Source organism: Rhodamnia argentea, chromosome 3 (genome assembly GCF_020921035.1).
Source record: "Rhodamnia argentea isolate NSW1041297 chromosome 3, ASM2092103v1, whole genome shotgun sequence".
Lineage (NCBI taxonomy): Eukaryota > Viridiplantae > Streptophyta > Magnoliopsida > Myrtales > Myrtaceae > Rhodamnia > Rhodamnia argentea.
The window spans coordinates 1,641,174-1,653,614 of NC_063152.1; the positions used below are offsets into that span (position 1 = coordinate 1,641,174).

General features: G+C 40.2%; 1 protein-coding gene across 1 annotated transcript; it reads left to right on the plus strand.

Moving 5' to 3' along the window:
* Positions 1-534: 534 nt before the first annotated feature.
* LOC115754966 (protein SRG1-like) lies at positions 535-3,347 on the plus strand. The gene is made up of 4 exons (XM_030694167.2): positions 535-795; positions 924-1,171; positions 2,351-2,675; positions 3,071-3,347. Exons 1-4 carry the CDS (start codon positions 535-537, stop codon positions 3,323-3,325), a joined length of 1,089 nt encoding a protein of 362 aa, XP_030550027.1. The 3' UTR covers positions 3,326-3,347.
* Positions 3,348-12,441: the final 9,094 nt, after the last annotated feature.

Below are 12,441 nucleotides of genomic sequence, written 5' to 3' on the forward strand. Positions count from 1 at the left end.
AAAAAAGTTCTAAATTTATTGTAATTGTGTCAATTCAGTCATAAATCTTTTTTTTTATGCGAATTGAGTCCAAAACCTTTTGTATTTATGCCAATTTAATCTATCCAATCAACTTTTGCCAGATGCGCTGACGTGGATAATTTTTAATAATTTTTTAATTTTTTTGGAATTAATTTTTTTTTGTCTTTTTTTATGTTTTTTCTTATTTTTTCTTCTTCCCAAAAATAACATTAAATAAATAGATAAATAAATCTAAAAATTTTCATGTCGGTATCGGCCAATGTCCACGTCATTGTCGATCAATTAAAGTTGGCCGGATGGACTGAATATATATAAATATAAAAGGTTAACTACTCAATTGGCCAAAAAAAAAAAAAAAGAGGTTTATAACTGAATTGACACAATACAATAGATTTAGAACTTTTTTGGTGGTTTCTGCTCTTGATACAACCATTATAAATTAGAAACCAAGTTGCGTGACATCCTACAGCCATCAAACTCTCAAATGCACTTTGTAACTTACAGCCTTCTCAAATGGATGCGAATCTCACAAAGCTTGGTAGTTCTCTTCCAGTCCCAAGCGTTCAGGAGTTGGCAAAAGAGCTCACAACCGAAGTCCCTCCTCGCTATGTCCGTACTGACCAAGATCACCCGCTCATGCATGAGGATCACGGAACTTCGTTCCTTCAAGTGCCAGTAATTGACCTGAATAAGCTCTCATCAAGCAGTGACGATTTGATGGAGTCCGAGCTCGAAAAGCTGCACATGGCATGCAGAGATTGGGGATTCTTCCAGGTAAAAATGTTACAAAAGTAGCTTTTACTTTTTCTTTCTGTGAGGATTGGTTGAGTCACAAGATCCGAATTTTTCCTTTTTTCGAGAATTGACTTTTAAATTTAACTGATCCCTTTGTGTGGATGCAGTTGATAAACCATGGAGTGAGTTGTTCATTGGTGGAGGAGGTGAAGTTGGGAATACAAGAGTTCTTCAATCTTCCAATGGAGGAGAAGAGGAAGTTTTGGCAAGGGGGAGAAGAATTGGAGGGTTTTGGGCAGTCGTTTGTTGTGTCCGAGGAGCAGAAGCTTGATTGGAGCGACATCTTCTTCATGGTGTCCCTCCCGAGACATTTGAGAAAACCTCACCTTTTTCCCATGCTTCCTTCTCCCTTCAGGTTCTCTCTCTTTCTCTCTTTCTCTCCTTCATGCACTGAGAACACTATACACTAATTGAACGATCCGGATTGTGCGTTGTCGGGAGTAGATAGATGTCAAACGTGCACACGAAAGAGAGATAAGCAAGGGCAATGGTCTATGGTGAGAAAGGCGGGAGCAAAGAATAAAGTAACTTTAATGCATAGAAAATTAACATTCAATATTGAAAAAAAAATACAATCTTTTAACAAAATTAGGTCATCTAACCTGATACGAAACAATAATTTACGCAGAGTCCCCTTCATGTTCACGTGATGATGGAGACTCGGGAGCGAGGACAAAGCATTGTCGTTTTCATGCTTTACTCTTGAATATGGAAAAGATTCTCGATGGCTAAACAAGGCCAAATGAGCAGGTTTGAGGTCAATTCACAACATAATGACATATTGGCTATTATTAGAGTGAATGCCTGTGATTTGGTAACCGCAAGTTCAAGAACAAGAAGTGCTTTTTTTTTTTTTTTTTAATGAAAAATTGCGTTAATTAAGAATTGCAAGTTTTAGAAACCATGCATCTCTTACTCCGCATTCCCAGGAACTGGCAAGCCTCGAGCTCGGTAGCTTGCCGGGATTGGCTGTGGCTGGGTCATTAAGGCCCGGCCGAGGAAAAAAATAGAAAAAGAAATAAAAGAAATAAAAAAATAGTAAGCATTCGAAGCATATAGATAGAGAGAGATTAAAGAGATTGGTGTATGTGGAAACTGATTTCCTCTTAAAATACTTTCAAAAGTGAAAAGAATGATTTTCTTTTTCCAAAAGAGAAAATTAGTTTCTTCACTTTTGAAGGTGTTTTTGTCCATTGATAGAAAATATTTTCCTTGACTCATTTAGTTTTCGTGATCCGAACACCGAAAAATTCGCAAATTATTTTTGAAAGTTATTTTTTGCGAAACGAATGCAGCCTAAGTAAGGAAATATTCTTGACTGCACTTGATGCATGTGAGTTGGGCGGACATGCGTCGAATGCATAGAAGTCTAGCTTCAAGATTCGTATACATCATTAATAATATTTTAATTTTACCAATAGGAACATTGACATAGAGTCTATTCAACTGTTTTCTTCGCAGCCCCCGTCTCTCCCAACTGAGATGAACATTGTATAAAACCTATTCTTATATGTATCGTCTTGTTTTTATGCAGAGATGTCTTGGATGAATACTCCTCAGAGCTACGAGATCTGACGATGAAGATACTCCTTCTCATGGCAAAACCTCTGAAGATGGACACCAAGGACATGATAGAACTGTTCGATGGAGGCAGGCAAGCCCTTAGGATGAATTATTACCCTCCATGTTCCCGACCCGAGCTCGTCATTGGCCTCACCCCACATTCCGACGCCTCAGCCCTCACCATTCTTCTCCAGGTCAATGAAATGGAAGGTCTCCAAGTAAGGAAAGAGGGAGAGTGGGTCCCTGTCAAGCCCCTCCCTAATGCTTTCGTTGTCAATGTCGGAGATATTTTAGAGGTAAAGCTTCTCGATTGGCCCTATATCTTTTCTTTCAATTGTGGAATTCCACCTAATTTTGTTTGATATGCGAGCCAGTATTGCTAATTCATGTGCTACTGATGACAAGATTGGGTTTTCATTCACAATATGTATAAAAAGTTATTTATTCATTATGTAAAAAAAGCTTGGATTAGTCTATATAAATGAAAAATTTATGCAGTCGGGAATGCAATAACAATCTTGAACAATATGGTGGACTAAATGAAAATTTATGCGGTCCAAGTCCTTGTGTGTGCACGTCATTGTTTATTCCGATGCATTGAGCTAATCAGCTCCATAAAACGAGTATGGATTACAGTAAAATTCTATTAGAGACATGACAAGGTAGTTTGTGTATTTGATGAGGGACACAGATTGTGACGAACGGTACATATCGTAGCATTGAGCACAGAGCAACAGTTAATTCGACGAAAGAAAGGCTCTCATTTGCCACATTTTATGGCCCGAAACTTGAGGGCGAGATGGGTCCTGCACCGAGCCTGATCACACCGGACAAGCCAGCATTGTTTAGAAGAATTGGCGTTGTTGATTACTTCAAGGGACACTTCTCTCGCGAGCTGCAAGGCAAGTCCTATCTTGAAGTTATGAGGACGATTCAAGGTCAATAAAAGGGAATTGAATCTGGTCATTGAGAAATCATATCATTATGTTGGCACTCTCCATGTACCTCGAAAACTTGATTATCCATATTCCTTTCGCTCCCTCCTTGCTTTTGTTGATCAGTTTCATCGCTTTGATTTGCTGGATTAATGACTTAAAGAGCTTTCTAACTGGTATACATCTTTTTCTTTTCTTTTTTTGGTCTCGAAAGCAAGAGAACATTGTTAATAAATAAAGCAGTGTAAATCCGTCACAGAGAAAGCATCACTTCAACATTTTCGGACTTCTACGAATCTTTGTTCTTCTTTCCATCGCAACAAGGTAAAGCTGAACTTAACCATTTGGAACGAACCCATGGAACAAGTTGAGCGCAAAAGGTGGTCATGAAAGTTGCTGATGTTATTCGAATTTGCAAGTGTAGAAAGTCCGAGTAGTGCATGAGCCGGGATATGAGCGGGACGTGTGATGCCTTGCCTTAAAAGAACCAACAAGCCTTTTATAAAATTTTGTTTGAGACATGGTTCGTCCTCTCAACTATGAAATTTTGTTTCGCCATGGTTCAGGGATATCGACCTATAGTTTATATATCCTATTGATAGTCAAAATTGTCCTAGTAATTATTGTCTTGACCTAAAATTAGGAAAAATTTCAGGTTAATGGATTATTAGGTTAACTAAATTAACTAACCTAATTTGAACTCTCCCAAGTTCTACTGAATCGTAACTTAGGTTCATTTCATACAAAATTTATTCAATTTGGAGCCGCCACTAATCGTTTTCTTGGTAAGCCGATTAGATACCCAAGTAAATTAGCAAGAGAATTAAATTATTTCTACAAACCAGAAAAAATGAGTTTGAGGACTTGGTTACATTAATTAGAAAAATTAATGCCCTTTTGATAGAAGCTTTCATGAAAAACCCTCTTTCGATTGATGAGGGGAATCAAATTTTTTATTTAGAAAAATGCAATGACAAATGACCATATTATATACGAAAAAAGTGATTTTTTTTTGTGTTATTTGGGTAAATTAAAACAAACAAACAAAATGAACAAAAATAAATAGATATGCTCATAATATACCTTAAATTTCGAAAATTGCGATTTTTTATCCGCAACGTACTATTAGATTCAAGTCAGCAAGCGGATTGGTATAGAATTTCATCGTCCTATCTAAGAAAGGCAAAATATAAAATTCTTTACAAAATTGACGACTCATTCCATTAAGATCGAGGTTAGGGTATATAATTTGCATATTCCAAAGGGTTAAAGCACATAGGGGAGCATATATTATTAGCATATTTGTTTATAATTGTGCAAACCTTATAACAAAACAATCACATAAAATAAATACACATGACAAGGAACTATGCAAAGCACAAGACGAGAAGTAAAAGTCACCACCAATCCCCAAATTTCAAAAATTAATGTGGGGTGGCCGAAATTGTGTAGGGTCCACTTTCCCATCAGCGAAAATTCAATCTTTTAAAAATTGAGAAATTATCTTTAGGATTTAGAAAATATCTTCAGATAATCCCCAAAATTCGGAAGGATATTATCCAATCCAAGCAATTCTTATCCGGAACATAAAGATAATGTCAAATAGCTAAATGGATAAAGCTATTCAACCAACGCAACATGCAAGAGATAATCACCAAAGCAAAGATCATCCATCAACAAGCAAATTTCAGCCAAGAGAAAGAGTGAGCCGAAAATTTCAGCCCAATTCATAAAAAATCCTTTTCTTTCCCACTTTATTCAATTTGATCCTAGAAAATATGCCGAAAATATTTTAGACTTTGAGAAAAGATATTTTCCAATCAAAATCCGCCAATTCTCATAGATGTGTGTAGAATTCGGCTAATTCATGAACAAGTTAAGTTTTTTGAAAAATCAGAATTTTTTTATGCAAAAATAGCTCAAATTTTTGGTTTTAGCAAGGAACGTACTAACTTGATTGTTTATCAAAATATAAGCTATTTTCGATATGCTAAATCATAAAGCTTTTCAAGCAACTCCAGGTCAAAGCATGGTGCATAGCGACTTCCGATGTAAATGGTAAATTGAAGGCAATACAATCAAGCAATATCTCAAAAGCTTCAAGTTTGACAATCAACTAAGAATTCGTCTTTTTTTTTTTATTATCAAAAAACGCTTGAACTTTATCAATTTTAATTTGCAAATCATATATGTTCATTGAGGTACAAGAACGTATATGCGAACTTCCAATCAAATAAGCATGGATTTGCAATCAAAATTTGAGACTTTATACCTTTTCCAAGCAAGATTTCTGCACTTGTGCAAACTCAATGATCCGCCCAAAAAGGCACCATTTGAGCTTGATTCACCACGAGAACGGACCCAAACAATCTAACACAAAAAGTAGTTGAGTTAAACCCTCAAATAATGTTAAAACCGAAGCCGATCGATCTCAAAATGGGGCTAAATTGTGGCTAAACAGAGCTGGATAGTGGAGGGCTTCATCGGTTGTCGATAGATCGGCGGATGAGCTAGGATGGTCTGTTCTACAGACGACGCATCGGCTGTAGCTGAGGTAGCTTACAGCTGGACGATGGATGTGAGTGGTGGAGCTTCGGGCAGCTTCGGAGGAGGAGGAGGCCATTTGGTGGAGGGTTCGGCCGAGAAAGATGTCTCGATTGAGCTTGGATTGGGAGGATTATCTCGACCGGTGGGGGAGATAATCAAACTCCTTAGACTTTCTCAATTATGCTATGAATTTTCTGCCTTAAGTGTGCCAAAAATTGTGTATGTGAGTGAATGAATTAACCCTAAGCATAAGGTTGTTTATATAGAGTGAGGTGTGATGACCCGAAAACCCTTACCCGCTTATGAGTGGATTAGTATTTAATGAGTTTGGATTATTGGATAAGTTTTGAGGGATTATTATTCGAACATGATGGTTTTTTAAGGAATTATTATTGGCCCGGTAATATTTTTAAGGACACTATATGTTTGATTAGGGTCATATCGGGTTAAATATATGAGAAATTGGGACCAGATAAGGACAAGAGGATGACACGTGGCAAAATCTGTGGACAAATGTCGAAAAGTGTCGGCTTTTCGGACAAGTGTCGGGGCATTTCTGATAGGTGTCGGAGCATGTCAACACGTGCTGAGGTTGTCAACACGTGTTAATGCGCTGTGGATCAGCTGCTGACTCTTCCCCTGTATAAACCGGTGACATCGGTTTATTTCATCGTATGATCGTCGAATACACTTGTTGCTCTGTCAAACCATCACCACACCCTTTCCCTCTCTCTTGATTGTGCTTCCTTGTCGCCCTGGCCGACACCGCCGTTATTGTGCTAACGCCTCGCCATCGACCGGTATTGTGTTGTCATTGTATTGTGCACACCCATTGTGTCATGACCCGAACCCTACGAGCTCGCCAACATCTCCTCCGGCCACGCTTATGTACAGTTCTCCAGGATCCCAAGGCCAACAAAATTCCAAACTCAACATGAATGACAAGCACATACGGAAGTAGAAACCGAACCCCGTACAAAAATAAACAGTAGTATGATGACTTGGGATGGTAAAAGAAAACTTATATACATATCCACATATCATTTACACAAACCAAAACCCAAGGCTTCAGAGGCCATTATACAAGCCTTTGACCACCTACAACAAAAAGATTAAGTGGTCGAAACCTAACTCTTCTGATAAAAATTACTCGCCAAAAAAGGTCAACCGGCAACTACCCTAAGCCCCATCCTCACTATCCTTTGATGAAGTCTCCAGCTCCTCCTCCACATCCATCTCGGATGGCAGCTCCACATTTGATGGCTCTACGATCTCTATATCCTTTTCCGGCACCAAATTCTCCAGATTGGACTCCGAGTCTTCGGGGCCGGTATCCGAGCTCGTCACTACGCCATCAAGAGGTGCAGCTTGAGTGGGGTCCCATTCCCCAACTTCGTCATAAGCTTATCACACTTTGGTTCCTGCATAACACAATATTCGACACGACTCATCAGTCACTCCAACCAAGACATACAACTAGAACACCCAAACAGCTTCTATGCATAGAAAACTACACATGTTTTGGTTATTAATGGCCATTCAGCCTGCATACTAAACAGTTGGTGCCCGCACACTAGAAAGTTAGTGCTCAGCATACTAGATAGTTGGTGCTCTCTTGGTATGACCAATCATAGTTTCATTACTTTGGCAATGGCAATTGTTTAGCCGTGTGATTCCGATCGATATGGCACGGCATAACAGGAATTCCCGTAAGGAGCATCGGTCCATCACAAGCTGCGACCAGTATCTAACCAATCCGGCGTCACGAATTGATGTGCATTTGACAAGTCGTGTGATTCCGATCGACTCAACACCAACGTGTCAAGAAACCATCATATGACTATACAAGCACACTAGACAACCAGTCAATTCTTATCTTTTGCATTTAGTCAAATGCTCACACGGTAGTGCTTAAAGACTTGGCCCAAGGCCATTTTCATGCTCAAATATACAATTTGATCCACACATGATCACATGAATGCACAGTTTATCCACCAAACTTTGTATTTGATATAGGGTAATTAATTCTCATATATATATATATATATATATATATATATATATAATATACACAACCAATGCATACAACAGGTAATCAATATTCACCCATCAATCAATTATTAATAACAGTTAACTAATAATAATTAATTATTTCGATTATGCTTAATTAGCTTGACCACAATTAATTAATTCAACTAGAATTAATTAAGTCCGTCTTAATTAATTGACCCGATAATCATCAGTCCACTAGGCTTCGACTAACTAACATGCTCGCGATCAAATCCAGTAGAGTCTACCATCAACTAGCCATAATCTATTTTATCAAACCGGAATTAACTTAACTAACTATGATAATTTAACCTAACAAGGGTTACTAACATAACCCGACCACAATTAGCTAACTAATCCATGATCAACACTAATTAATCTATCTCTAAATGAAATTAACAATCTAACCAAGAGTTTGGGGTTAAATCCCAATTAACGGTCAGGGACGACGGCGGTGGTGACACGGGCGATAATAGCACGGTAGCGATGGTCCTCTACGATCACGAGCTCGACCGTAGAGGGCTTTCTGGTCAATGGCGGTACGACAGCAGTTGGGGTTGGCGGCCGAGGTGGTAGTTGACGATGACGAGGCGCGAGGGCGAGGGTGGCGGTATGTAGGTTTCTTGGATCCAAGGGCTCTTGCCTCGGGTTGGGTCCAACAATGGACGGTGGAGCATGGCGGCAGCAAGCCACGTTGGCTCGCGAATTTTATGGCTCAGTGGGGCTTTCGGGTTGTAGTTGAGGTGAAGTGGAGGACAATGGCAACGAGTCAACTGGGGGTCATGGACTGTGGTAGCGATGACGATAGAGGGATGGTAGCTGGCGGTGAGGTGCGGTAGTGGCTGGAGCAAAACTAGCAAGGGGGATAGGGAGTCAGAGGTGTGTCGCCGAAGGTGGGGGTTGAGTGAGAGAGAGAGTGAAGTGAGGGTGATGGGATTGGTAGGTGGTCGATGTGAATGAGGAGGGCCCACGAGTCAACTCAAGTTTGAATATTTTTATCTTATAGTGCATAAATTGAAGGGCAATTTGGTCATTTGGTATTTTAGGACTGATTGGTCGGTTGGCACAAACAACTAAGGGTATTTTGGTACTTTCAAGGCTAGGGCTCGGTCGGGGCTAGGCTCGGATGTGAAAGGTCTTAGTACTACTACGTGATGACTAGACTACCAGAGCTTAAACTACTCTGACCAACGTCTCAAGAATATCTAACTATCGTCTCTTAAATCCTCAAAAATCCAAATTTATCTTAAAGGCTGGAATTCATGATTTAATTTTCATTGAATCCAGTTATCTTACGGATGTCAAAATTTCGGGACATTATAACTTTCCCATCCTTAGGAAATTTCGTCTCCGAAATTACACTACTATTACAAACCTTCAAAAGAAAAGGATAACTACTCTTTATAACGTTTTCACTTTCCCAAGTCGCTCCTTCTATCCCATGGTGTTGCCAAACCACTTTGACCAAAGAGATCATCTTGTTCCGGAGCATTTGCTCTTTTCTATCCATAATCTTCACCGAGCGCTCTACATACGATGCTCACTCATCCAACTCGATCTCTTCATAACTCAACACATGAGCTGGGTCAGGGTCATATTTCCTTAGCATCAACAAGTGAAAAACGTTATGTACCCGAGCAAGTCTCGGGGGCAAGGCAAGACGATACGCCAGATTTTCAATCCGCTCTAAAATCTCCAACGGCTCTACATACCTCGAGCTCAACTTTCCTTTCTTACCAAAATGGGATGTCCCTCTTATAGGCGACACCTTTAGAAATACGTTATCTCCCACTTGAAACTCCAAAGACTTACGCTTCCTATTGGTGTAATTTTTTCGGCAACTCTGAGCTATTCTAAGCCTTTCTCTAATAAACTTGACAACTTCTAACTACTGTTGTACCAACTCGGGGCCGGTGATCTTCCTTTTGCCCACTTCATCCCAACACACTAGCATCCCGTAAGTTCTTCCATACAACGTTTCAAAAGGTTCCATCCTAATGCTCTGCTAATAACCGTTGTTGTAGGTAAACTCAACCAAATACGCTTTTTCCTCCCAACCGCCCTTGAAATCCAAAACATAAGCTCTTAGCATATCCTCAAGTGTTTGAATCGTCCTTTCGGACTAGCTATCCGTCTGTAGATGATAGGTCGTAGTGAACTGCAGTTTCGTTCCCAAAGCATTATATAGGCTTTTCCAAAATGTGGTAGTAAACTTAAGATCATGATCCGAAGTAATCCTCATTAGCACTCCATGAAGTTGCACTATGTGTCGCACATTCAATTCTACATATCCGTCTAAGGCAAAATCCTTCTTCACCGTAATAAAGTGCGCCGACTTCATCAATCTGTTAACCATGACCCAAATCGAATCATATCCTCTCCGAATTCTCGACAAACCCAATCGTGATATGCTTCTACTTCCACTGTGGAATTTTCAACGATTGCAGCAATCCTCCCGACTTGCAGTGCTGCGCCTTGATCTACGGGTACGTCAAACACTTCGCCACGTGCTTGGCTATGTCCGCCTTCATACCACTCCACCGCATTGCTTGCTTCAAATTCTAATACAAGGTGATTAATTCTCGTATATATATAATATATACACAACCAATGCATACAACATCCAATCCATAATTACCCATCAATCAATCAATAATAATATTTAATTAATAATAATTAATTATTTCGGTTATGGTTAATTAACATGACCGCAATTAATTAATCCAACTACAATTAATTAAGTCCGACTTAATTAAATAACTCGACAATCATTAGTCCACTTGACTTCGACTAACTAGCCTGTTTGTGATCAAATCCAAGACAGTTCACCATCAACTAGCCACCGTCTATTTTATCTAGCTAGAGTTAACTTACTAACTAGGGTTACCAACCTCACCCGATCATAGTTAACTAACTAGTCTAGGATTTACACTAATTAATCTATTCCTATACGCAATTAATGACATAATCAAGGGTTAAGGGTTAACTCACAACTAATGGTCCAGGACAATGACGGTGGTGACACAAGCGGTAATGGTATGGTGGCGACGATCCTCGACAGCTACGGGTTCGTGGTGGCGGATAGCTCTCGAGTTAACGGCCGTACGAGAGCGGCTGGGATCGGCGATTGAGGTGGAGGCCGACAACAACAAGCCACGAGGATGAGGGTTGTGGTTTATGGGTTTCTCGGGTCTAAGGGTTCTCGACCTCGGGTTGGGTCGAGCTCGTGGGCGATAGACGGTAGGGTGGTGGTTGCTCGGATGATGGATGGGCATGGAGCACGGCGACAGCAAACCGCATTGGCTCGAGGGTCTAACTGCTCTACGGGGGCTTCGGATCATGATCGAGGTAAAGTGGAAGACGTCGACGATGGGTCGGCTAGAGATGATGGGCTGGTACTAGCGCAACGGGTGGTGGCGATGACAACAAAGGGATGGTGGCTAGCAATGAGGCATGGTGGTGGCCGAAGCAAAAACAGCAAGGGGGAAGGGGAGTCGGGAGTGTGTCGCTAAAGGTGGGGAGGAGTGTGTGTGTGTGTGTGTGTGTGTGTGTGTGTGTGTGTGTGTGTGTGTGTGTGTGTGTGTGTGTGTGTGTGTGTGTGATGGGATTAGAAGGTAGCTGATGTGAAGGAGAGGGCCCATGGGTAAAATCAAATTTGAATATTTTTGTCATGTATTGCATAAATTCAAAAGGCAATTTGGTCATTTGGTATTTTATGACTGATTGGTCATTTGGCATAAATAACTTATGGCATTTTGGTACTTTCAAGGCTAGGGCTCGATCGGGGCTAGGCTCGAGCGCGAAGTGTCTTGGTACTACAACACGACGACTAAAGTACCGGAGCTTAAACTACTCTGACCGACGTCTCAAGAATATCTAATTATCGTCTCTCAAATCCTCAAAAATTCAAATTTAATTTGCAGGATGGAATTGATGATTTAACTTTAATTGAATCCAGTTATCTTAGCGACGTCAAAATTTCGGGACATCACAACATCGATGGATGGAACTTCTCAAGAACTACGGCTGCGACATTCGGTATCACCTTGGAAAAGCCAAAAAGGTAGCAGATGCACTCGGTCGGAAGTCTACCATCATGCATATGATGGTTAATGAATTGACTCTACTCAAAGGAGTACGTGATTCGTAGTACAAGATTGAGGTAGGTCACCTCTCGAGTCTTCTAGCTACCCTAAGAATTGAACCGGAAGTACAGGCTAAGATTAAGGTGTTACAATGAACGGATCCTATAATTCAAAAGATTCTACAAGGAGATGCGGATAAAAGAAAGCCAGACTTTTAAGTGGCTAAAGATGGAACGTTAAAGTTTCATGGATGATTGTGCGTACCCGACAATATGGAACTCAAGGACGAGATTCAGTTAGAAGCACAACGCAGCAATTATAGTATCCACCCTGGTAGTACAAAGATGTATCAAAATTTACATCGACATTACTGGTGGAGTGGAATGAAAGTTGATATAGTCAAGCACGCAGCCAAATACTTGACGTGCCAACAAGTGAAAACGCAG